This window comes from Saccopteryx leptura, chromosome 7 (genome assembly GCF_036850995.1).
Source record: "Saccopteryx leptura isolate mSacLep1 chromosome 7, mSacLep1_pri_phased_curated, whole genome shotgun sequence".
Classification (NCBI taxonomy): Eukaryota; Metazoa; Chordata; class Mammalia; order Chiroptera; family Emballonuridae; genus Saccopteryx; species Saccopteryx leptura.
In genome coordinates this window covers 56,119,092-56,145,330 of record NC_089509.1, presented here as the reverse complement: position 1 = coordinate 56,145,330, position 26,239 = coordinate 56,119,092, and the positions used below count along the sequence as shown (strand labels likewise).

The 26,239-nt window shown below is 34.6% G+C and overlaps 1 protein-coding gene across 1 annotated transcript in view; it reads right to left on the bottom strand.

Annotated features, from left to right (window-relative positions):
* Window positions 1-26,239, bottom strand: part of UBR3 (ubiquitin protein ligase E3 component n-recognin 3) — a 236,238-nt gene that overhangs the window by 12,390 nt on the left and 197,609 nt on the right. The window contains exons 31-35 of the mRNA XM_066345546.1: window positions 23,266-23,368; window positions 15,658-15,761; window positions 8,998-9,122; window positions 4,369-4,476; window positions 4,113-4,238 (exon numbers count right to left, since the gene is read on the bottom strand). Of these exons, the coding sequence (XP_066201643.1) occupies window positions 4,113-4,238; window positions 4,369-4,476; window positions 8,998-9,122; window positions 15,658-15,761; window positions 23,266-23,368 (566 nt within the window). The remainder of the gene's footprint in view (window positions 1-4,112; window positions 4,239-4,368; window positions 4,477-8,997; window positions 9,123-15,657; window positions 15,762-23,265; window positions 23,369-26,239) is intronic.

The following is a 26,239-nucleotide window of genomic DNA, read 5'->3' as shown; positions in this document are numbered from 1 at the left end:
GTAGATCTCAGTCGGAGCACATATGGGAATGTGCCTCACTATCTCCCCTCCTCTCATCTTAAAAAAAAAAAAGGATGCTAATACTTCCACTGCTCTAAATAATACTAGACATGCATTAAAACACAATGTTGACCGCTCACAAATTAACTCGTGTTTGCACTTGCATTAGCTATCTCAATTTTTGAAACTCAAGGTAATATAGGATTATAGTATTTGTGACTCTTCGTCCTGAGGGTCAAAGTTCGAAAAACAGCACACCGTTCTATACTCTCATGCAGACTCCTTTACTTCCACTCCTCCAGGCGTGAGATCACAAAATCGAAGGTACGGTAAACAAAAATAATCACAGTATCGAGCTGTCTAAACTTGGGCTATCTTTTAACTGCTCGCAGTTTGAACATACATATCAAGGGTATTTTAAAAGCTTTCTTCATTATGTTCAATCCAACTAGAACGTGTAAAGTATGTGTTTCAAAAGGAAAGCACAGGGAAACCAGATATATTTACAAAACATGTTGTGTACCATTATATGTAGGTGGTTGCTACAGTATACCACCCCCCAAAAAATTACTAAAATCTATGACATGTATAAAATGTAATATGTAGCACATATGTACAAAGTTTCATTTAAACTTATTATGTATAAATAAAGTGTACTGAAGTTTATTTAGATTGTTTCACTTTCATTCTCAATTACAAAAAAATAGCTGGTGACATGAGATAACTTCTGCATAAAATTACCAGTCAACAATGTGTTATTAAGATGACCACAGAGTAATAAAGATTTAAAAGGAAGAAACTTTCAAAATATTCTACATCAGCAAGAAGCAAAGAATGTTACAGAAAATAAGATATCATTTAAAGAGAAACTAACTATAAAGCCTCTAAGATTAACTTTATAGAGAATGCTCCAACCTTTAATATGACAATTTAAAAATTCTATGAAAAGCATTAAAAGATGGACTGAATAAATTGACATATAAACTATGTTCAATGCCTTAAAATTATAAATTCAAAGTAATTCTCATCTAACACCTTGCAGGACTTGGGAAGAAAATTTACAAATTGATTATAAAATTTATATATAAGAATAAAGGTCCATATTTAGCTAACAAAAATAATTAGAAAAAATAATTTAGCAAAAAGAATGTTAGACGAAATAAAAGAAGAAACACCCTACCAGATATAATGTCTATAATAAAACCATAGTAATTGAAGTAGCCTGTTACTAGTACAGGAGCAAATAGCTTAATAGTATACAATAAAGAATCTAGAAACAGAAGAAACCTGTTAGAAAAAAAAAACAGTGGAAAATAGTTAGATTATTTTATAAATAGATTGTTTTATAAATAGTGTGAGAAAAACTGTCCTATTAAATGGAGAAAAATTAGATCTTTACTTAATATCTTACTATAAAATAAATTCCAGGTTAAATAAAAATCTAAATCTAAAGAGAAAACTATGAAAGATAAAACTATAATAAAAGAAAATACAAAATAACTTCAAAATCTCAGATTGAAGAAGGATTTTTAAAGTAAGATTCCAAAAGCATAAGTCATAGGGGAAAAGTGACAGGTCTGTCACTATGAACATTTCTGTTCCACAAAGGGCAATACAATCAAACAACAGTTTTTGAAAAGATACCTGCAATGAGTTAAACTGACAAAAGAGCAGCAAGACATGACAGAAAATTCAACTTTTCTTTTTTTTTTAGAGACAGAGAATGAGAGAGAGACAGGAAGGGAGAGAAAGAATGAGAAGCATCAATTCATAGCTGCTTTCACTTTAATTGTGCTATTGCTTCTGGTACATGCCTTGACCAGGGCCAAGCCATTGTTCCCTTGCTTAAGCCAGTGACCTTGGGCTTTTCCTGCCAGTGACCTTTGGGCTCAAGCTAGTGCGCTTTGGGATCATGTGGACAATTCCTTCCCAACGCCCACCTTTCCATTCCCCTTCAAGCCACTGACTCTGCTGAGGAGCCCCTGACCCCCCCAATCTTCAGAGCCAGTGACCTCTGGGCTTTGAACCTGCGACCTCAATGTTCCAGGTCAACATTTTATCGACTGCACCACCACCAGTAAGGCAGAAAACCCAAGTTTTAAAAATGGTCAAATAATAGGCATAGGAAATATACAGAGAAAAATTTAAATGGCTAATGCACATATAAACAGAGGACCAAGTACATATATAATTAGAGAAAGGCAAATTAAATTAACTATAAGCATATACTTTGTATCCATCTGACTGGCAAATATTAGTACACTGGATAATAAGAACTGTGGACAAGTCGAGGGCAGAAAACAAGAACCTTCATTCATTGCAAATGAAAATGTGAACCTGGAGCAGCCATTTTAGAAAGCAAACAGGCATAATGTGTCCTATGGATCCAGCAATGCCATAAGTAGGAATAGAACTCAAAGAAAGTTTAAAGTACACAAGACATGAGGTTCATTGTGGCAATTTAGTTTTTCTGTAATAGCAAAGATCTAGACGTTCACCCAAGAGAAGTAAAATGTGAAATATATGTATATTGGAATACCACCATGCAACAATGAGATTTAGAGATAGTGGTTAGATCTAAATGGTATAATATTTAGTAAGAACAATACAAGATTTATAGCCCAATACCAGTTATGCAAATTTTTAGGAATTACAACGTGTGATTTCAAATCTTTCTATAAAGCTATGGTAATTACTTGGGAGTTCTAGGCAAGATCTCATTTGAAAGAAGGGTTCTACTGCAAAAGTATGTCTGCCAACTCCTACTGCAGTGTCACGGGACCCAGCGGAGGGGAGAGATTAAGGGAAGGTGTGACGAGACATATCAAATAGTGCTGCAATCAGAAGGTCCTTAATGACATTTGAGGCTGCAGGACAGTATTGGTAGAGAGAAAAAACAGATTTTGTGGGGTTAAGGGAATGAGTGGAAAGTAAATGTACGTAGCTGGGATAGACCACAATCGGAAAGAGAAAGAAAGGATGGAGATAAATGTCCTGGTTGGGCAGCCCCTTCCTTGTGCCCATGCTCACTATCATTAGTTCTAGGGGTGACTTCTTACGTTAGAGGTACTTTGATTAAAGATGCAGTCAGTCTTCATGTGAATTAGTTGATTTTACAAGACCAAGACTCCACAGGTCTCTTACCTATCCATTCCTCTAGTGACTACAAAATAGCTCTCAGACAACCCTGATGTATGTCTGGTTAAAACACCATCATTTATTATCTTAGAAATATTTATATTTTTTAATTCACTTTAGCTTCCAGTGCCTGGATTACTGTTAAAAAAGAAAAATCCCACTGCTTAATTTAATCCCTACTTTTTTTAAAATAAGATTCTCCTAGAACATTGGTGCAATACACTGATATAAAGAATTTTTGAATATTTTTAATTTTTTCAGTATCTTATAACTCTAAATAAAAGGTTTGGGGATCAAGGTGCCAAGTTTATCTCAAATCACTTGATAAAAAACAAAGAAACCAAATTATTTAATGCTAAAGGCACAATCAACTTCTTAATTCTGATATACTTCAGGTTTCAAAGACCATAACTATGATAAATGTCTAAATGCCACATCAAGTTCACTGAAAATAAATGGGAGACAATGCCAGAAACATGGTTCTATAAGCATAGTTTTATTTCCTTCCCTTCTGGTTTCCTACCCTGTCACTTTCTTGTATAACCACATTGACCAACAGTTACAAGAAATAGATTAAACCAGTGATAATTTATTCATCCATGTTTTAATATAACTGGCTACAAATCAAACATTTTTCTGTTCTAAAATTACATAAATTCCATCTTATCTTCAAATAACCAGCTTTCTGATCAATATAACTTTTAAAAGAATATTAAAAGTAGATAATTAGTGATAAATATATCCATAGAGATAGTGATAAATATGTCAATATGAATCCTACGATCCTGTTAAAGTACTGAGCATTTCTTATCACTGATCTAATCCAAAACTGTTCAAATATCAAATATTAGTGATGCTATAATAAAAATGAATGGATGGTAACAAATATAAAAAATAATAATAGTAAGTATTGTAAATATTTATTCATGAGCTAGACTAAAAGAAGATTCCCTAATCTCTACCCCAAATTGTACCTGGCAACTAGGCAAATCTTCCCCAAAAAGATGATGCTGAAGAAGGCTGGTGATTCTGAGGAAAGGTAAGCAGAAGTCCTGTAAGTATTTTTCCATGGATTCAGGAGACCAAGCAATAGGACTAACCTAAAGTTAAAAAAAGAAAATCCAAATAATTCATTCTATAATAGATATAGTTTTAAAAATTATATTCAAAATAGTAACAAAATCTAAAATTTTAACTAAACTACTACATCTAATTTTAGAGAGAGCATACCATTGCACACTCCTGAGATCCTTCTTCATGGTATAACTTTCCTTTAGATAGTTCACTTATCACAAAGTTCAATAATACTTTGTAAGACTTTTCTGCATCACATGTATTCTAGAAAAAATTAAAAGATTAGTTCTATCAGTCACTGAATTTACAACAAATTAACATTGAAAAGACCACTTTTTAATGAATACAGCATAATTATTATATTTCAAGTATGTACACTTCAATTCCTCAAAACCTACATGTAACAGTATACCTCTGGATTCACAATGAAATTAGGTAGATGATTAAGTACTTCCTTAAAAGACAGCATATGAATTATACAATGTAAGTATAAATAAACATATGTAAATGTGTTGACCCAGTAATTCCCACTCTTGGAAAATCTCCTAAGAAAATAATCCAGTGTGGAAAATATCAGGGGGGGAAGGGGTTAGAGGTGAAGGAGGGAATAGGGGTGATAAGTGGTGATCGACGAAGACTTGACTCGGGGGAGGGGTAAAACACAATATGGTGTACAGAGATGTATTGTAGAATTAGGTACCTGAGACCTATTTAATTATGTTAGCCAGTGTCACACCAATAAAGTTCAAAAGTAAAATAAAATAAAATAAAAATAAAGAATCCAAAAGATAAAAAATAGCTACATACCTAAGACATTCAATGTACCACTAATAATTGAGTAAATTATTGAGTAAATGCTGTGGAATATAACTTTATCCTTAATTTTTAAGGCCCTGAAAGCCTGGACCAGAGAGTTTTTATTTGATGATATTCAATCTGTTTATATATAGTCCCTAATGTTTCACACATGTCACTGTGCTCTCTTCAACTAGACTGTAAATTCCAAAATGTTAAGAACTGGCTTTGTATTTTACATGTGTCCCTTTGCATAACAAAAATATAAGCAATAAATATCAAATTGATGAAATTTATTTTGGCATTGTTGGAGTTTTTCATCTTAGAACTTTCCTGCATATGCCTCTTTTGACAATCAATTCTTCGTATTATTTTTAAATCATTCCTCTATCCTTTCTGCCATATTCACTCAGCCATACAGGATTATTATGTCCTGATTATAATAACACCAACAATATTGTATCTTAACTATACTTTAATTAAAAATCAGGTCCCTTTACTAAACTCTTCTCAAATTTTTTTTTTTTTTTTTTTTTTTTCCATTTTTCTGAAGCTGGAAACGGGGAGAGACAGTCAGACAGACTCCCGCATGCGCCTGACCGGGATCCACCCGGCACGCCCACCATGGGGCGACGCTCTGCCCACCATGGGGCGACGCTCTGCCCATCCTGGGCGTCGCCATATTGCGACCAGAGCCACTCTAGCGCCTGGGGCAGAGGCCACAGAGCCATCCCCAGCGCCCGGGCCATCTTTGCTCCAATGGAGCCTTGGCTGCGGGAGGGGAAGAGAGAGACAGAGAGGAAAGTGCGGCGGAGGGGTGGAGAAGCAAATGGGCGCTTCTCCTGTGTGCCCTGGCCGGGAATCGAACCCGGGTCCTCCGCACGCTAGGCCGACGCTCTACCGCTGAGCCAACCGGCCAGGGCTCTTCTCAAATTTTTTAAAAAAGAGGATCACATAAGACAATAATTTCATATATAAGAAAGTATTAGTAAAGCATATTTTATATAAGTGATATTTGAATAAACCAAAGAGTAGGCTCATAAAGCTTAAGAGGAGGATTTCTGAGACCATGGATGAAAGAACTAGAATTAAAATCAGAAGAATCTTATGGGAGAGATGGCAAAGGTATGTGGGTTAAGTAAAGAAAAGGAAAAGGGTCGAGAGATACAATAAATGCTGTGTTGGGTAGAGGCTTTGTTTAATTGTAGTGCTTCTTAAACTTTTGGGGGTGACAGGTCCTTTGAGTACATGCAATGGTCCTACGCCCCAGCAAAACAAAACAAATGAAAAAAACCCCAGATTAAGAAATTTGGAATAATGCATCTTTTGACAGATATTCCAAAGAACAAAAAAAACCCTCACAATTTATACTAATTGTAATGACCATTTTTCCAACACAACTGAACCTCCTTATTAAATTAACTCTAGTATCATTTTGAAAAATGTTTTTATTGCCCTGGGGCAGGTCTGATGTGGCAAAAATCTGTTTTCACTAGAGTTATCATACCCGAAGATAAGGAAGTATAAAGATGGAATCAATGAAACACAATGAAAAAAAAAAAAGGAGAAAAGGGATGAGAAGAAAAGAAGGAAGAAAGGAATGAAAAACAGGTAGAAATGAATAATACAGCAATTTAAGTAAAGAAGTTACAATGATACACTTCATTACTCATAAATATAGTTGTTGCTACACACCTAAATGTTTAAATCAACTGCAGAAAAAGCTATAACATAGCAAAACAACCTACAGAATATTGTAATTTTTGTTTTCACTCATTAAAGCAATTTATGTGGCTATAAATTTCTAATAAGATTCTTCTGGTAAGAATCTAACTCATATTAAATGTTGGCCCTGGCTGGTTGGCTCAGTGGCAGAGCGTTGGCCGAGCACGTGAATATCCCAGGTTCAATTCCCAGTCAGGGCACACAGGAGAGGCAACCATCTGCTTCTCCCCTTCTCCCCCTCTCCCTTCTCGCTCTCTCTCTGTCTCTCTGTCTCTCTGTCTCTCTCTGTGTGTGTCTCTCTCTCTCTTCCTCTCCCACAGCCATGGCTCGATTGATTCAAGCACCTCAGCCCTGGGCACTGAGGATGGCTCCATGGAGCCTCCACTTCAGGTACTAAAAATAGCTCAGTAGAGAGCACAGCCCCAGACCGGCAAAGCATTGACCCCAGACGGGGGTTGCCGGGTGAATCGCAGTCAGGGTACATGTAGGAGTCTGTCTCACTGCCTCTTCTCCTCTAACTTGAAATAAGAAGAAAAAAACTAAATAAGTAAACATAAAAATGTTGTATTAAGCATTTTTTTTAAAATAAGTAACAATTATCAAATCAAGAAAGAAAATTAATACAAGTTACCTAAATTAGTTCATGCTCCTTCCATCATAGATTTACAATTATGTAATTTTCTGTCATTAGTTTTCATTTTTTCAGTTAGATGAATAGATTTAGACCCAAATTATATCAGAAAGTATTTTAAACGTATACTTTTTCATTATTAGACAGCTTACTAAGAAAACATAGTTAAACAAGGACACAGCAGAGAAAACTAATATACTTGATTTAAATACTAACAATCCAGATACTAGATTTGGGTGTGTTCAAAGAATTAAAAGAATATTTAGAAAAAAAGAAAGATGATTGCAAAATGCAAAATGCAAAATGATCTAAGAATCAACTAGGAACAAGGAAGAAAAATCATTGTAGAAAAAGACAAAAATCCATTTTGGAATTTAGAATAACAGAATTTTAGAAAAAGAGGCATCTTGTAAGTCATATATTCCAAATTCTATTTACCTTTGAGAAAACTGAAGTTTAGAAAGTTTTTATGTCTTGACTAAAAAAGTGATCTCTCTATTTAGTGGTAGGAGCTTGGCTGAGTACTCAGGGCCAACCACCCAGGCCCCTAATTGAGACATAATGAACTTTGTGACTCTAACTTTTTGTACACATAGTCATGATTTGAGAGTAAACTCGTGATAAAAATGAAGATTTACATTGAATACATTTCATATATTTATAATGAGTTTTCTCTCCTTTGATACAAGTAGATATGATTTTAACAGAAACTTTTCAATGAGGTAGAAAACCTCTTTAAGAGTTTATAAGCCAATCAAAAAGTTTAATTTATGCTATATCTATTATTTTTCTACTAATTTCCCCAAATAAATACTAAAGTAACCTTCTTATTTAAAACCATCTCTAGTCAAACCACTCAATTAGTTCTTCAATTCCTTTTTTTCTCAAGCCACTGAAAATACTTAACATTTAACTAAACTTGCACGTTTTTTCTAAATTGTTTACAAAATTTTAACTAAAGGGAACTTTAAATATGCTAAGGACTTAAATATATTCTAACATGAGAAAAAAGCAAAATTTAAAGAGGTACAATTCAGAACAGGTTAGGATACTTTTTAGGTTCAGTATATATTTTATTTTTAGGCACATAATATATCTAAGAAGCAAATTTACAATGCCAATAGAAAAAAAGCCTCAAACAAAATTTAATGTATTAAATTTATAAGTATAATAATCGAGTTATATCTCAAACATAACTGTATTATTTACACACTATACATTTCTGATAGATCTTTCACCTTAGGATTTTTAAATTTAGAAGTAAGGAGTGAAAAGCCATCTTTGGATTGTGACTGGGAATAGGGGCAAGAAGAAGAAAAGGACAGATAAGTAAAATGGGTAAGTTTGCAGACATAATTTTACTTCCTCACTGTGTTAGTTTAAGGCTTGTAACAAAAGCAAAGCAAAAGTGCCCAAACATAATGGGGAGAGGGCCAAGGTGTAATGATAGATGCACAAGGCCTCACTGTACAAAGGAAACATTTTTAACTTTTGTAGCCTGAAGGCATCCCATTTCCAATTAAAAAATTGTTAATAACTCATTTTGTCTTTCAAACACCTAATCTCCTTCACTCATACCTTCAACTTAAAAAGTTTACTGAAGGACTAAATGACAAATTCAAACAAGACACTACCTTTTTGACAGCTCCTGTGTCTTTCCAGGCTGATCTATCTTCCTCACTGCATTTAACTGAAAGTGCTGCAAGAGCTTGTGTGTACAGTAGAGTAAAAAGCACCTTCACAATGCAGGTGAAGTGGTCTATAAGAGAAAAAGAAGATTATTATTTCTTTAGAATCCAGCCATTTTATACTTAGGATAATTTCACAAATAAATGCCTTGCCTTGTATGTGTAATTAATTTGTGTTAAATAATAAAATGAAATTATAATATGATGATATATTTCCTACTCCACGGTTCTTATGAAAATATGAAAGCAAAGTTCCATTATTCATCCACCAAATATGTAAATGAGAGGCACTGAGCGTAGCAGAACGTGTGCTGTGTTTCAGGAGACCTGAGTGCTAACGCCAATCAGCCTTGGAACAGCTGTATAACCTTGGCAAATCTGCTTACTGAACATCATGCACTTAACAACGTCGAGGAGCCTGAGTACTTGAAACCAATTCATCATCTACTTCTAATATGATGTAGCTCTTACAAATAATAATGTACATTCTGTAATGTGATACAATATAATACAATATGGAACTTCTAAAGTAAATAAGAAATCCCAATATTTTATATACTCTGAGTTTTAAAACTCAATGAAAATTATAACAAAGCAAAAACAGTAGTAACAATAATGTAAGACACAGTAGACTGTAGTAGCATTAACTAAAATAGAAAACAGAGGAAGAGTACAAATTTGGGTTGAAAGAGATTAAATTAATGTTATATATGTTGAGAATGAAACATGTATGTATAAGAATTTGGGTCTGGAGTTCACCAAGAAGTTGCAGACTAGAACTAGAGATTTGGGAATAATAGGTACTGCAGGCCCTGGCTGGTTGGCTCAGTGGCAGAGCGTCGGCCCAGTGTGCGGAAGTCCTGGGTTCAATTCCCGGCCAGGGCACACAGGAGAAGCACTCATCTACTTCTCCACCCTACCCACTCTCTTTTCTCTCTATCTCTCTCTTCCCCTCCCACAGCCAAGGCTCCATGGGAGCAAAGTTGGCCCAGGTGCTGAGGATGGTTCCATGGTCTCCACCTCAGGCACTAGAATGGCTCCTGTTGCAGCAAAGCAGTGCCCCAGATTGGCAGAGCACCACCCCCTGGTGGGCATGCCGGGTGGATCCCCACTGGACACATGCAGGAGTCTGTCTGTCTGCCGCCCCCCACTTCTAACTTCAGAAAAATACCCCCCAAAATAGGTACTGCAGCCCCGGACAGTTGGCTCAGTGGATCGAGTGTTGGCCCAGCATGCCAATGTCCTGGGTACAATCCCCAGTCAGGACACACATGAGAAGCAAACATTAACTCTCTTCCCCTCTCTCCCTCTCTCAACCAGTGGCTGGGTTGGTCCAAGCACTGGCCTCTGGTGCTAAGGATACCTCAGTTGACTTGAGCATCAGCCCCAGACAGGGGTTGCCAGGTGGATCCCAGGTGGGGCACATGCCGGAGTCTATCTCTCTACCTCCCCTCCTCTCACTTAAAAAAAAAAAAAAGGTATAGCAGAAGCTAAGTGAAGATACAACTGAGTAGAAGATATGAAACAACTAAGAGTGGTAAAAGGAAGAGGTAAATAAAAATGAGCCTTGAAGATGAGTAAAAAAGGAGATAGGAGAACCAAGAAAGAGTGGTATTATCAAAGTCAAGAAAAGAGTATTTCATGTCTTATTTGTTTTAACGGAATGATAATTATCGAATTTGCCTACTAAGTAGAAACAAAATGATCTTAACCAGGAATTCACCTATATTGCCTAGAAACACCACTCACATGGTAGCTTCTGCTCATTGCAAACTACATAAACTATTTTTTAATTAAAAAAAATAATAATGTATTTTTTTTTAAATGGCAACTACTGTAAGCATAACTTTAGTTCTTTTGTTGTAGAAAACTAATTTCTGGTTTTAGTCACTTTAACTTGATTATCATTTTTAAAATATTTAAACTGGCAGTTTAAAGTCACAGCTTAAGCTTAAGTTCTCACTTTCACTCATTCATTTAACGAGTATTTATTTACTGAATGCTTACCATGTGTAAAAACAATATATTTTAGGAACTTAGAAAAAAATAAGGCATCACTTAGATGAGGTGTATCTTAGGTCAATAGGATATTACCTTCCAAGGTTGCCATAGAAAGCAAGACCCTTCAAATACAATTATCAAATTTTTAAAAGGAGAAAAAGGCTTGGACATATATATATGTTTTAAAAATTCCACTATCCTTTGACCCAGCCATCCCACTTTTAGAAATATATCCCAAGAACACCATATCACTGATTCAAAAGGAGAAATGCATCCCCATGTTTATAGCAGCATTGTTCACAATAGCCAAGATCTGGAAACAACCCAAGTGTTCGTCAGTGGATGAGTGGATTAAAAAGCTGTGGTACACATGCAAAAGAATGAAACTGGACTACAGTCTGTCCCCCTGTACTAAAATTAACTCAAAATGGATCAAAGATCTAAACATAAGACCTGATACAATTAAGTACATAGAAGAAGACATAGGTACTAAACTCATGGACCTGGGTTTTAAAGAGCATTTTATGAATTTGACTCCAATGGCAAGAGAAGTGAAGGCAAAAATTAATGAATGGGACTACATCAGACTAAGAAGTTTTTGCTAGCAAGAGAAACTGATAACAAAATAAACAGACAGCCAACTAAATGGGAAATGATATTTTCAAACAACAGCTCAGATAAGGGCCTAATATCCAAAATATACAAAGAACTCATAAAACTCAACAAAAAACAAACAATCCAATAAAAAAATGGGAAGAGGACATGAACAGACACTTCTCCCAGAAAGAAATACAAATGGCCAACAGATATATGAAAAGATGCTCATCTTCGTTAGTTAATAGAGAAATGCAAATCAAAACTGCAATGAGATACCACCTCACACCTGTTAGATTAGCTATTATTAACAAGACAGGTAATAACAAATGTTGGAGAGGCTGTGGAGAAAAAGGAACCCTCATACACTGTTGGTGGGAATGTAAAGTAGTACAACCATTATGGAAGAAAGTATGGTGGTTCCTCAAAAAACTGAAAATAGAATTACCTTATGACCCAGCAATCCCTCTACTGGGTATATACCCCAAAAACTCAGAAACATTGATACGTAAAGACACATGCAGCCCCATGTTCATTGCAGCATTGTTCACAGTGGCCAGGACATGGAAACAACCAAAAAGCCCGTCAATAGATGACTGGATAAAGAAGATGTGGCACATATACACTATGGAATACTACTCAGCCATAAGAAATGATGACATCGGATCATTTACAGCAAAATGGTGGGATCTTGATAACATTATACGAAGTGAAATAAGTGGATCAGAAAAAAACAGGAACTGCATTATTCCATACGTAGGTGGAACTTAAAAGTGAAACTAAGAGACATTGATAAGAGTGTGGTGGTTACGGGAGGAGGGGGGAGAGGGAGAGGGAAAGGGGGAGGGGGAGGGGCACAAAGAAAACTAGATAGAAGGTGACAGAGGACAATCTGACTTTGGGTGATGGGTATGCAACATAAGTGAACGACAAGATAATCTGGAGTTGTTATCTTTGAATATATGTATCCTGATTTATTGATGTTGCCCCATTAAAAATAAAATTATTAAAAAAAAAAGCTGTGGTACATATACACAATGGAATACTATAGGGTCATGAAAAAGAAGGAAATCTTACCATTTGCAACAACATGGATGGACCTGGAAACTATTATGTTAAGTGAAATAAGCTAGGCAGAGAAAGAAAAATATCGTATGACCTCACTCATTTGAGGAATCCAATGAACAATGTGGACTGAGAAACAGAATTGAGACAGAGGAGAGATCAAAGGGACCAGAGGAAAAGAGGACAGAGGGAAAGGGGATGATAGGATGGAATAAACCTGAAGGGAAGGGGGGAGGGCGTTTTGGGGAGGAGGGCAAGCAAGATGTTGAGGTGGATACAGGGAGGGGGGATGTGGGGAAACACTAGAATCTATGTAAACACAATAAATTAAAATTTAAAAATAAATTCCATTATCAAAACATACGAGGTTGAACAAATCTGAAATGCCTTAGACACAGATTTTTAACAATGAAACAGATTTTAAGTTTTACAGTGCTATGCCTGAAAGGATAAAGGAAGGACAGGTGGGCAGAGAATCATGTATTTTCAAAGCTGCTAAAATTAAAAGCTTGCTCCTACTGATCAAATAAGATACAAGGGTTTGGTAAAGTAGAAATGTTAGCCTAAGGTTCATTTTTCTTTAGAATCACATATGAAAACGATATCCTTTACTTCCTATTCTAAATTGCTGTGAGAATAAAACTACTAAATAGGAGCCACCTCAACCCTACTATCTCAGATGAAGTCATTTTCATATGGAATTCATAATTTTTTTAAGAATTTGAAACATTATTAAATTAAAATAACTTTAAAAATAGATATCATATGTAATTATTTGTCTATATTTCTTATTTTTCTTCACAAGATAAAATCTTTAAATAGGAATAATTGTTCAAAGGATAGTGACATTAACTGAGATACTACAGCTTAATTCTGAATGATACCAACAAAATCTAAGTACACTGTAAACTATTTTCTTCAGGGGGTAAAACATGAAAACACAATGAAAAATTTTCAAAAATCCCCTCTGACAGCTGTCAGTCTGTTCTCTATGTCTATGCTTCTGTTTCTATTTTGTTAAATTATTTTGTTGATTAAATTCCACAAGTAAGTGAGATCATATGGTATTTGTCTTTCTCTGACTGGCTTATTTCACTTAGCATAAATATTTCCAGGTTCATCCACACTGTCACAAAAGGTAAGATTTTCTTTTATATAGCTGAGTAGTATTCCATCTGTAAATGCACCACAGCTTTTTTATCCACTCATCTACCAGTGGGCACTTGGGCTGATTCTAAATTTTGGCTATTGTAAATAATGCTGCAATAAACATAGGGGTGCATATATTCTCTTAAATTAGTGTTTTGAGTTTCTTTGAATATATTCCCAGAAGTGAGATTGCTGGATAAAAAGGCAGTTCCATTTTTAATTTTTTGAGGAAACTCCATACTGTTTTCCACAATGGCTGAGCAGTCTGCATTCCCACCAAAGGTACACTAGGGTTCCCTGTTCTCCACATCCTTGTCAACACTTGTTGTTTATTGATTTATTGATAATAGCCATTCTAACAGGTGTGAGATGACATCTCATAGTAGATTTAGTTTGCATTTCTCTGATGGTTAGCAATGTTGAACCTCTTTTCATGTCTGTTAGCCATCCGAATGTCCTCTTTGGATATGTGTCTATTCAGATCCTTTGCCCATTTTTTAATTGAGTTGTTTGTCTTCTTAGTGTTGAGTTGTGTAAGTTCTTTATATATTTTATATATTAACCCCTTATCAGATGTATCATTGGTAAATATGTTCTCCCATTCAGTGGGTTGCCTTTTCATTTTATTGATGTTTTCTTTTGCTGTGCAAAAGCTTTTTAGCTTAATGTAGTTCCATTTTTAAAGTTTTTCCTTTCTTTCCTTTGCCTGAGGAGATATATCAGCAAAATTATCGCTGCTCAGAGATGTCTGAGATTTTACTGCCTATGTTTTCTTCTAGAATTTTTATGGTTTTACAACTTAAAGTCTTTTATCCATTTGAGTTTATTCTTGTGTATGGTTTAAGTTGGTGGTCTAGTTTCATTTTTTCCCATGTATCTGTCAAATTTTCCCAACACTATTTATTGAAGAGTTTGACTTTACTCCATTGTATGTTCTTGCCTCCTTTGTCAAATTATTGACCATATAGAGGCATGGGTTTACTTCTGAACTCTCTGTTCTGTTCTATTGTTCTATATGCCTGTTCTTATGCCAGTACCAGGCCGTTTTGATTACAATGGCCTTGTAGAATAGGTTGATATCAGGTAGTATGACAGCTCCAACTTTGTTCTTCTTTCTCAAGATCACTGTTGCTATTCAGGGTCCTTTGTGTTTCCATATTACATTTTTGGAATATTTGTTCTAGATCCCACAGATATTCTTTCTAGTGTAACATATAATGGCACAAAAACAAAACAATACAAAAATGCAGAAATCTTGTCTCCCACAAAAGGAGAAGAGTTAATTATTTGATAGAATATTTTAAATGAGTTCAAATGAAAACTATAGACTATGGAATAATAATCAAAATGTTGCTAGTATAATATTAGTGCTCTCAATATCAGAGTATTATGACATTGTTATAACTAATTACAAATGATGGCACATCACATTTGAATAACTATGATAGCACTATATCAAACTATGTATGCTTGTAGATATTAAGACTAATAGTTTGCTCTATTTTTCACATTTTTGTATTCACTTTAATTTTTTTAAAATAGGTTTTCAGAGTGATATCCCATGTCTTTACCTCATTATGGACTAAAAAGATCTTTAAAAATTGAGCCTAAGGGAGAAAACAATATTATTTCACTGTCACTTTCTTTATATATATGATTACTATTTACTAAAAATAGAAAAATGTTGTTAATCTCTGAACAATTCCATTAGACTGAATGTTCTATTTATCTTCATAATTTTTAGAATATCTATTATATATACTACATAATCTAAAAATCTAAATTAAAAAAACATACCTTTGTGTAAGGGTTGTGGCATCATTAAAATCTGGATGAGCAAAAGGGATGTAACATCGTGATAAAGAATTGGAACCTCAGGCTGTTGTTCTTCATTTCCCAGCCTAAAAGAAAATGTACAATCACTTTAGACCGTACTGCACATCTTTTATTTCTAAATTCAATTTATATTTTACATATATGTTTATGGAATAGAAATCAAACTCCATAAGCAACTAAGAAATCTCAAAAGAAAAAGCTAGGGGCCATATTTTTGCCTAAAAAAATAATCTTTTAGACTCACATTTCCCTGACTTTGCCTTATATGAAAAAATTACATAAAGTTTATTATGTTCTACTAAAGTAAGCAATTGCATACATTATAAATCTTTCTGACCTCTTGTATTATAGAAATCAAATGAAGCATTAAATGGAACTTAAAAGAATTAGTTTCACTACAAAAGGGTAGCATGCACTTAGGACACTTGTTATTACAAACAGCAGTTAAGAGTAAATGTTCACATTCTAAAAAAAGAACAGATACAATGCACAAACAAGTTACACTGAAAAGGCATGGTTAAAAAAAGAAAAGAAGCCCTTGGCTGGCTGGCTCAGTGGTAGAGTATAAACCTGGTGTGTGGAAGTCCTGGGTTCAATTGCTGGGTCAGGGCACACAGGAGAAGCGACCATCTGCTTCTCCCTCTCTCCTCCTCCCTCTATTCTCCTTCTCTCTCTCCTCCCCTCCTATAGTCATGGTTCAATTGATTCTAGCACATCAGCCCCAGGTGCTGAGGATGGCTCCATCGAGCCTCTGCCTCAGGCACTAGGAATAGCTTGGTTACACGTGGCCCCAGATGGGCAGAGCACTGGCCCAGATGGGGTCTGCCGGGTGGACACCCGGTCCAGGTATACACAGGAATCTGTCTCTGTATCTCTTACTCTCACTTGAAAAAAAAAAAAAGAAAGAAAGAAAGAAAAGAAGGCCCTGGATGAATGATCAGTGGATAGAGCATCGTCAGGTGCACTGAGGTCACAGGTTTGATCCCCCATCAGGGTACATAGGAGAAGCAATCAACGAATGCACAACTAAATAGAAGAACTAAGTGAAACAATGAGTTGATGTTTTTTTTCTTTCTCTTCCTCTTCTCCCCCCCTCCAAATCAATGGGGGAAAAGGCATTATTAATATCACTTATTAAAAAGTTGACTCAACTTTATGACTAAAATAAAATTTAAATAAAATTTTTAACATTTTCCAAGTTTCAAAAAAAGATGATAATAACTAAAGCGGAATTTAAAATACACTATAAAAGGCAAAGCAATAAATCTTAGGAATGTATTGTACTATAAAAAACATAAAATATATTATAAAGCAGATCTTATTCTAAATGGTTTTTTTAAAACTCCTCTAGAAGGTTAATTTTTTTAGTGTGGGTTTAATTTTTTATGTCAGAAAACAAAAGTAAATCTCAAGCTTCCCGAGTTGGGTAAACTCTGAACCTATGCTTCAGACTTGACTTGGGATGAACAAAAATTACTCAACTCTTGTATTATGCTCCTTCATCCAACAAATATTTACTGATCACATACTCTATGCCAGGCAAGCAGCACAGAGGTGAATAAGCCAATCTCTGTAAAGCCAGAGGCAGACAGCTCTTTGAATGTCTCCATTCTCTACAAATATCTCTCTTTAATATACTTGTCTTCCTCTCTGAAGCAAATCCTCTGATAATGCTCTCTAGTGTCTGTTCTTTACAAATCCATAGTTCTTTTTTGTTTTAAATCTGAGGCCCACTATTTCCTTACCTGTTACTCAAATAACCACTGAAATGGTTTTCTACATGGTCAAAATGATTTCCTAATTACAAATCTTAATGGACATTTTTCAATCCTTATCCTATCCTCAAACTTAATTCTCCTGGCTTTTATGAAACACTCTCCCAGGTTACCTTCTACCTCTCAGATGACTCCATTTTAGTCTTCTTAATGGGTTCTTTTTCCTCTGACCAACTTAGATATAGTGCTATTCCCCAAGGCTCCAATTCTTGTTCTCTTTTCATACTAAGGACTCTTTTTGAAAGACCTCTTAACCAATGACTTCAATTGCCAGCCACGCATTGATGACTCCCAAGTCTGCATCTCCAACCATGACTCTTTTAACTATCTGAATTTCCATTATCTCCACTTGTATATCTAAGAGACAGGTCAAGTTCAATATGTCTAGAACTGAACTTATAATCATTCCACTCTACTACTACTACTACACACACACACACATACACTCCCATCCTAGTCATGACCAATCTATTCTCCCTTCTATTGTCTTAGTCTTAATGTGGCTCATTTATTATATCCTTTAGTATTTAGCACAATGTCTGAAATATAGTTTACACAATAAAAGCATAATGAGTAAATAAAAACTAGAAACTGCGAGATACCCCAAAGCCATCTTCTCTCATTCATCCCATAGTTAATTGCTAGTTAAGTCCTAAGGACTATCTTTACTCCCTCTTTGCCATGCCTATGGTCACTTCCTTCTAACTATTCAATCTCTCCCAGTTTTATGACTCTCCAAGTCATCCTCAGTAGTGTCAGTACCCTGAAAAAAAGTTTCCATAGGAACTATATCTTATTTACCATTATTTCCCCAATGCCTAAATTAAAAGTTATTACAAACTAGTTGAGTAAACAAATAAATGAAAAATGAATGGAAAAATGGGTGGATGGACGAACATACAAACAGGGAGTGAAAAAGACAAAAAACTAAGCAGCTAAGATCTCAGTGCATAAAGAGACAGATAAAATGAGCTTGCAGAAGAAACATTATAGCAAATTATGAATTTACTGAGATTAGGGCCCATAGGTCCTATACATCTTTTGTATTTCTATAGTTTTATCACAGTTCCTTAACTGACTAAATTTTAAATCTTCAAATACTATTGATGAAAATAATCTCAAATATACTACACATATATTTTTAAATCATTCCATAAAAAAACTCTACAAAGAATATATAGGTAGATATTGCAAATCCTAAGACATGAAATACACTGTAATACTAATTATAAAGGTAAACATTAGATCTTGGGTGAAATACGCAGTCAGGCTAAATATAAGTCATTGGAAAATATAAGGTCTTATTGGTTTAGCTACTTGAAAATTTAAAACTTTAACATGTCAAGAAAAGTAATTATGAAATTAAAAAGTAAACATTTTTTTAAAAAGCTTCAACAAAGTAAAATTCAATATTTTAAGCCATAAAGAATCATTCAGAAATTTAAAAAAAATAAGATACCAACAGAAAAATGTACAATGTCCTGAATATATAATTCTTAGACTGTATACAAATATTTACATAAAGTTAACTTAACCAGAAATAAATTTCTATTACTTTGTGATTCTAATTTTTATCTATCAAATTGTCCCACAAAATACTTTTTAAGTGCTAATACTCCAGAATTACAGAAATGAGGACAATCTGTGCTAATATCCAGAATTACAGAAATGAGGACAATCTTTCGGATAAGCAGTGCTGTATTATGTAATACAATGCCTAACACTCAGTGAGTATTTATCAAATAAATGACTGAAATAATCTAAAATATTAGGTTATTCAATAGTTTCATGTTATTCTTAGTTCTAGGGTTATATTTAACATGTCAAGAACTGATCAACATATCATCTGATAGTATGGTAGAGAAGGAGAAAATTTAAATGATTAACAATAGAAATAAATAAATAAATTAGGTACATCACTTAAAGAATGATATGGAATTTGGCTGTTATGTGTTAATTTTAAAATCTAAAACTGATACAATATGAATCAAATAGTATTTTAAGGCCCTGGCCGGTTGGCTCAGTGGTAGAGCGTCGGCCTGGTGTGCAGAAGTCCCGGGTTCGATTCCCGGCCAGGGCACACAGGAGAAGCGCCCATCTGCTTCTCCACCCCTCCCCCTCTCCTTCCTCTCTGTCTGTCTCTTCCCCTCCCGCAATGAGGCTCCATTGGAGCAAAAATGGCCCGGGCGCTGGGGATGGCTCCTTGGCCTCTGCCCCAGGCGCTAGAGTGGCTCTGGTGGCAGCAAAGCGACGCCCCAGAGAGGCAGAGCGTTCCTCCTGGTGGGCGTGCCGGGTGGATCCCGGTCGGGCGCATGCAGGAGTCTGTCTGACTGTCTCTCCCCGTTTCCAACTTCAGAAAAATACAAAAAAAAAAAAAAAAGTATTTTAAAATTTATAATATATGTACAGAAAAAAGACTAAAAATAATCTCAAAACGTTAACAGTATTAGAGGATTTCCAACAAAATATGAACAATTTTTCCCCTGTATTTGCTCTCATTTTTATGGTCGATGAGTCCATTAAACTGTAATAAACTATATATAACAAATAGGTTATGAGTCCAGATTATTTCATTTTCTTCCTCAACATTTTTGTATGTTCTAAACAATAAATATAATTTTTAAAATCAGAAAGAAATTGTAAAAACAATAATCTGGAGTTTGTTGGCTACTAGGATAGAAATAATTCTGAGGTCCTGGCCAGTTGGCTCAGTGGTAGAGCATTGGCCCAGCATGTGGAAGTCCTGGGTTTGATTTTTCGGTCAGGGCACACAGGAGAAGCGCCCATCTGCTTCTCCACTCTTCACCCTCTCTTTCTTCTCTATCTCTCTCTTCCTCTCCCACAGCCAAGGCTCTACTAGAGCAAAGTGGCCTGGGCACTGAGGATGGCTCCATGGTGCTAGAATGGCTCCGGCTGCAATGGAGCAATGCCCCAGATGGGCAGAGCATCACCCCCTGGTGGGCATGCTGGGTGGATCCCAGTTGGGCGCATGCGGGAGTCAGTCTGACTGCCTCCTGCTTCTAACTTCGGAAAAATACAAAAAAAATAAAATTCTGAGGTCCATACTGCAGGTTCAATCCCTGGTATGAGAAGCAACCAATAAGTGCACAACTCAGTGGAACAACAAGTTGATGCTTCTCCCTCTCTCTCTCTCCCGTCCTCTTTCTCTCAAATAAAAAAATTAAAAAAATAATTCTGAGGACATAGAAATGGATCCTTCCTGTCACTTAACAGACATAGAACAGAATGAATGAATGCATGAATGAATGAATGTCTGAATATATGCTACTAGAAAGAGAATCACAGGTTTTGACTGTGGGATTTAATAATATTATTGTGATACTATCCTTTAAATGCTTAATATTTTAAAATACATAATTATTTCTAACTCCTAATATTTTTAGATAACCTTTAAAATCCAGATTATAAAAATTGTACACTACTATTAACTCGATGATAAGAGAAAATGGATACATTAAAGTTAATAGGCCTAATTTTCCTGTTAGTTTTTTTAACCAAATGATTAGCAATACAATGAAATTATAAGAAATAAAAAAATAATTTTCATAAGGATTATAGAAAAAAGTATATATGAAAAACCTATATAATTAGACACAGAAGTTTATGTTGAAAAAGTATATAAAGTAAGAAAATAGGAAAAGATGTTTCAATTTTTAAAATTCTAATATATAGATATGAAACATAGATGACATTATAATCAACTATAGTTTTATTACAAGCTGGTGAACTGATGAATCATAAAAAAAAAGAATAAATATGGGGAGGAAATCAACCAGATTTTTTGGAAATTCTTCAGCTATCTTAGTACTAGAAAAGGAAACACAGAGTAATAGTTAAGAACTTAGGCTCTGAAATGAGAAAGATTTGGATTCAAATGCCAGCTCCATTTCTTAACAGTTGCATGTCCCCAAAGAATATATTTGCTTTTCTATACCTCAGGTTTCTCTTATGGGATAACAATAATGGTATCTAGTGTACAGAGTTATGGGGATGATTAAATGAGATTATATATGCAAAGCACAAAAATGCCTAGCATGGTCTGACCTGTGCTGCTGCAGTGAATAAAGCATCAACCTGGAATGCTGAGCTCACTGATTCAAATCCCCAGGCTTACCCAGTCAAGGCACATACGAGAAACAACTACTCCTTTGAGTTGATGCTTCAGGCTCCTTCCCTCCCCGCTTTCTCTTTCTCTCTAAAAACCAATAAATAAAATCTTTTTTAAAATGCCTAGAATGAAATAAGCACTAGGTGTTCACAGCATTTACTACTATCCTAATGGGTATTAAATCTTAGGGCTTAAAAAGAACACAATCCAAGACCTGGCTGGATAGCTTGGTTCGTTGGAGCATCGTCCTGGAGCAGAGGTTGCCAGTTAGGGCACATACAGGAGCAGCTCGACATTCCTGTCTCTCTTACTCCCTACCTCTCTTAAAAGGAAAAAAGAAAACAACAGAAACCCACAACCCAGCAAGCAGTATTATGAAAAGCATAGTACCTATGTCTATTCTTTAAACTTTTAATTTAACAACACTACACTTTAGAAATCTTTTGTTTGCTAAACATCTTCAGACTCAGAATTAGGAATTCGAATACTTTATTTGCATACCATCCGTGTACTTGAGTATGTACGCATGGCTATTTAGGAAAGAAAATTACTAGCTAATACAAACACAAACAAAAGTGATTTTCCTTAACCATAATGTAAAATACTTAGAGTTTGCTTATTTTGTCTATAAACACATACAAAATTTTTTAAAACACACAAAATTATGTGTGTGTTTTTTAAGAAGTAGCAAAATATATTCATAGCCTCAGAGTATCACCCACAGATACTAACTACAAGGGATAAAATAATAACTTTACAGTGAAAAAAACCTGGCATCATTACCCAAATGATGGTAGTTATAATCAATAACAAGACAAATCAATAGCATGTGCTTCCTGATATAACACAGTAAAAAGGACACATTACTTTTGTGTGCCTAAAGTTTATAACCTGAATCTAACCACAAGAAAACAGTGGACAAAAATAAACTGAGGAATTCTACAAAATAACTGGCCTGAGCTCTTCAAAAAAAAATGTCATTGTCATAAAATACAAAGAAAAAGTCAGGAACAATTTCAGATTAAAAGAAATTAAAGAAGTATGACAACTAAACACAAGCATAATCTTGAATTTTCTTTGCATTGCATTTGCATTTCCCAGGATATCACTGAAACAACTAGAAAAAAACTAAATAGGTTCTGTATGATGTAGGGGGCCACTATTAATTGTTTCTTGCATAAATAGCCAATTAACCAGCAACATTCACTATAAAGACTAAACTTATCCCACTGCTCCACAGTGCCATCTATATAAATCCAGTATCTGGTACATTAGAAGAAAGGTGTTTTTCATCACTATTTGTGGCACCAAATGAAATATTGGATTTAGGCAAAAATCATCAGGGATTATAAAAATCATTAGATGAAAGACTGATGGGGAACTTTACAATGAAGGGATCAGAGAGGATCCCTGAACCCACTGATCAATTCTGAATGTTTTACCTGCTTAAAAGCAAATGGGATTCTTTAAAACTTTTTCTCAGTGAGTAAGAATTTTTATGCAATTTTTACAGAAAATATAATTATAAACTGTTTTCAACTATTACATATTTCTGTGTTTCATAAGGAAAATTCACATATTCATAAAACACTTTCAATCCTATTTTTACACTTAACTATTTTCAAAAACAGTTTGAATTAACTTTATCCTTTCAATAATACTTACTGCGAATTCATCTCTTCTAACTGTGTAAGCTTTCTCCAGGGATTATATTCAGAATCAATGCTATAAAGCCGCATGTGCAAGGCTAATACATGAAACAGTTGATCTAAATAAATCAAAGAAAAGGTAATTAGAAAATTTATAAAATTCTTCCAGAACAAAATTCAGACAGAATTTTTAACTAATTCATAAGGAATACTTCCTTATAATTATAATTCACCAAGTTCAAGTACCAAATACTTCATGCTTTCTTTTAAGCTAACTGAAATATATCTAAATAATTTCAACTACGATCTGGACTGTCCTTATACAGTCCTTTAACCTTAACAGAAATGGTGTTTTTCCTGATCTGTTAGAGACCTACTTTTCCTTGGCTTTATGCTACAGCCTTACAACATGTACTCCTCACTATTGTGGTTCCTCCTAACCAAAATTTACTGTTATCTTCAATACCATACTCTGAATAATATGGACAATAACAACCATATAAATCAGTTAGGTGATTTTCTTTATCTAATATTTTCCCCTAAATCTTCTTTCATATGAATTTTTACATTATCATCTCTTAATTCAACATGAAGAAAAAAATAACTAATAAAAGAATATTATTTAGGAGGGCTAAGCCAGTTATTTTTTTCTTCTATTTAAACTATAATAATAATATATCCATCTTAGCTTTCAACAAAATTCTGCTTGCATTTATAAGAAAATATTTTATTTAAAATTTTTTTAATTATCCAGAAAAAATCCAAAATTTTGCTTTTATATTACGTCCTTTTTCTTTCTTTTTTTTGTATAGATAACAAGGACTGGATTAAATTATTGCCACAAATATAAAGATTTATGAATCAATAGTCATACTTCTTGACATATGACTGAAATTCTTAAAACCAAAAAGAAAAAAGTTAGCCAATGACATTAAGATATTGTTGTTATTTATTCTCTAAATTAATAAAAACTAAACATCACTTTTTTTCTTTTTCTTTTTAGTGAGAGGAAGGGAGACAGAGCCAGACTCCCACATGCACCCAACCAGGACACACCAGGCAAGACCACTAGGAGGCAATGCTCTGCCCATCTGGGGCCCTTGCTCCATTGCAACTGAAGCCATTTTTTAGCACCTGAGGTGGAGGCCATGGAGCCTCCCTCAGCACCTGGAGCCAACTTGCTCCAATCGAGCCACAGCTGCAGGAAGGAAGGAGAAGAGAAAGAGCTAGAGAGAAAGAGAGAGAGAGAGAGAGAGAGAGAGAGAGAGAGAAGCAAGAGGGGACGGGCGGAGAAGCAGATGGGCACTTCTCCTGTGTGCCCTGACTGGGAATCCACATGCGGGGCCAATGCTCTACCACTGTGCCAATAGGCCAGGGCCAAAACAAAACACTTTATCTATCTAAACAGCTGACTTAAAAATCAACTACAGTTTGGATTAACTTCTGACCCATCAATATGAAGCTTGTATGGGCTGGGAGTTGCAGTAGTAGTGGCAGTAGCAGTAGTAGCAGTAGTCGTCATTGTTTTGGGAAGCTATTGTAAAATATATGAGTTATAAAATTAACAAAATAAATATTCCACTCTGTGGGCAAAGTAGAGGAAATAGGGGAGCTGAATCCTAATACTGGGCATACATTTAAGTTTCAATCTGATCTCTCCACAACAAATGGAAGAATCCAAATACCTTACCCAGCTTCACTTTCTATTTATAAGTCAATGTATATTCTAAATCTTCTCTTAAAACTTCTTCATCCTATAAATGGCTAACACTAGGTGAGTATGTATTATGTGCCAAACATTACTTAATATTACTTTATACAGATTACCTCAATTAATTTTCACAAAAATTCTACCATGTAGCTAGTAACTGTTATCCCCAATTCTGAACCAAGTTTTTCAAATGTCCTTTTTCCATTACTCTGGTTCCACTGATAACACTGAGAATAAGGGGCATTTTTTAGCAGATAAATAACATCATGAAAGATATATTGGTCATTTTTATTTCAACTCAATTACACATAAGAGATTGTTTTACACCAAGTATATAATATATAATTCAAAGAAGTATTTAAAACTTAAAGTATTATAAAACTATATTCCTTTAGCAGAAAAATATTAAGATTAATTCAAGTTTCAAGGTGGGGAGTTTTGCATTCTTTTTATATAGGTGTTAACTGACTCTAAGAGGTTTTTATATACCCTTCCAAAATGAAAGTCAGTTTTCTTCAAGTTTATCTGATTTAATGAAAAGCATAGGAGTTATTTTACTACCTTGTTTTGCATTGAAACCAAGGCCATCATAGACACAATGTTGTAATTTGTCTATTTTCCCAACCTCTACCATAATTAAAGAAATATAAATGTTAGAAGGAAACTTTTTCATCTTTTTCTATTTCTTCAATCTACAGATGAAGAAATAGGTCCATAAGAAAGAAGTACCTTGCCAGGTGATACTAATACTTATTGGAAAAACTAAATAAAATTCAAGATTTGCTACTTCCTAGTTATTTCCACCACTCCAGATCTTCTTGGAGTTTTTATGAGTAAAAGAAAAGTACAAATTTTCTTTTTTTAACACACACACACACACACATCTTTCCATTCCTATGAAAAATTGAGATTGTAACCATAAGACATCTTTTAATACTATTAATATAATATATAACAAGAGTCTTTGGTACTGGATTTAATGAAAACTAAAGAATAATGACATAACTAATGAGGTACATCTACCTTCAAAAACAATCCTAGAAATTGCAGGTAATTTCGGTAGGAAACAGAGAATTGGCCAAATAACAATCAATACTTTTAACTATGTTTATACAATTCACTGTGCTTTCAAAATTTAGTCTGAAACCTATCAGTAACAATGAACTCTCTAACATTCCTTTAGCAACAAAAAGATCTCATACTAAACAAATATTGACAGTGGTAGACTTAGGCTAAGGAAAACCTACAATCATAATCAGAAAGTGAAAAACTAAATAAT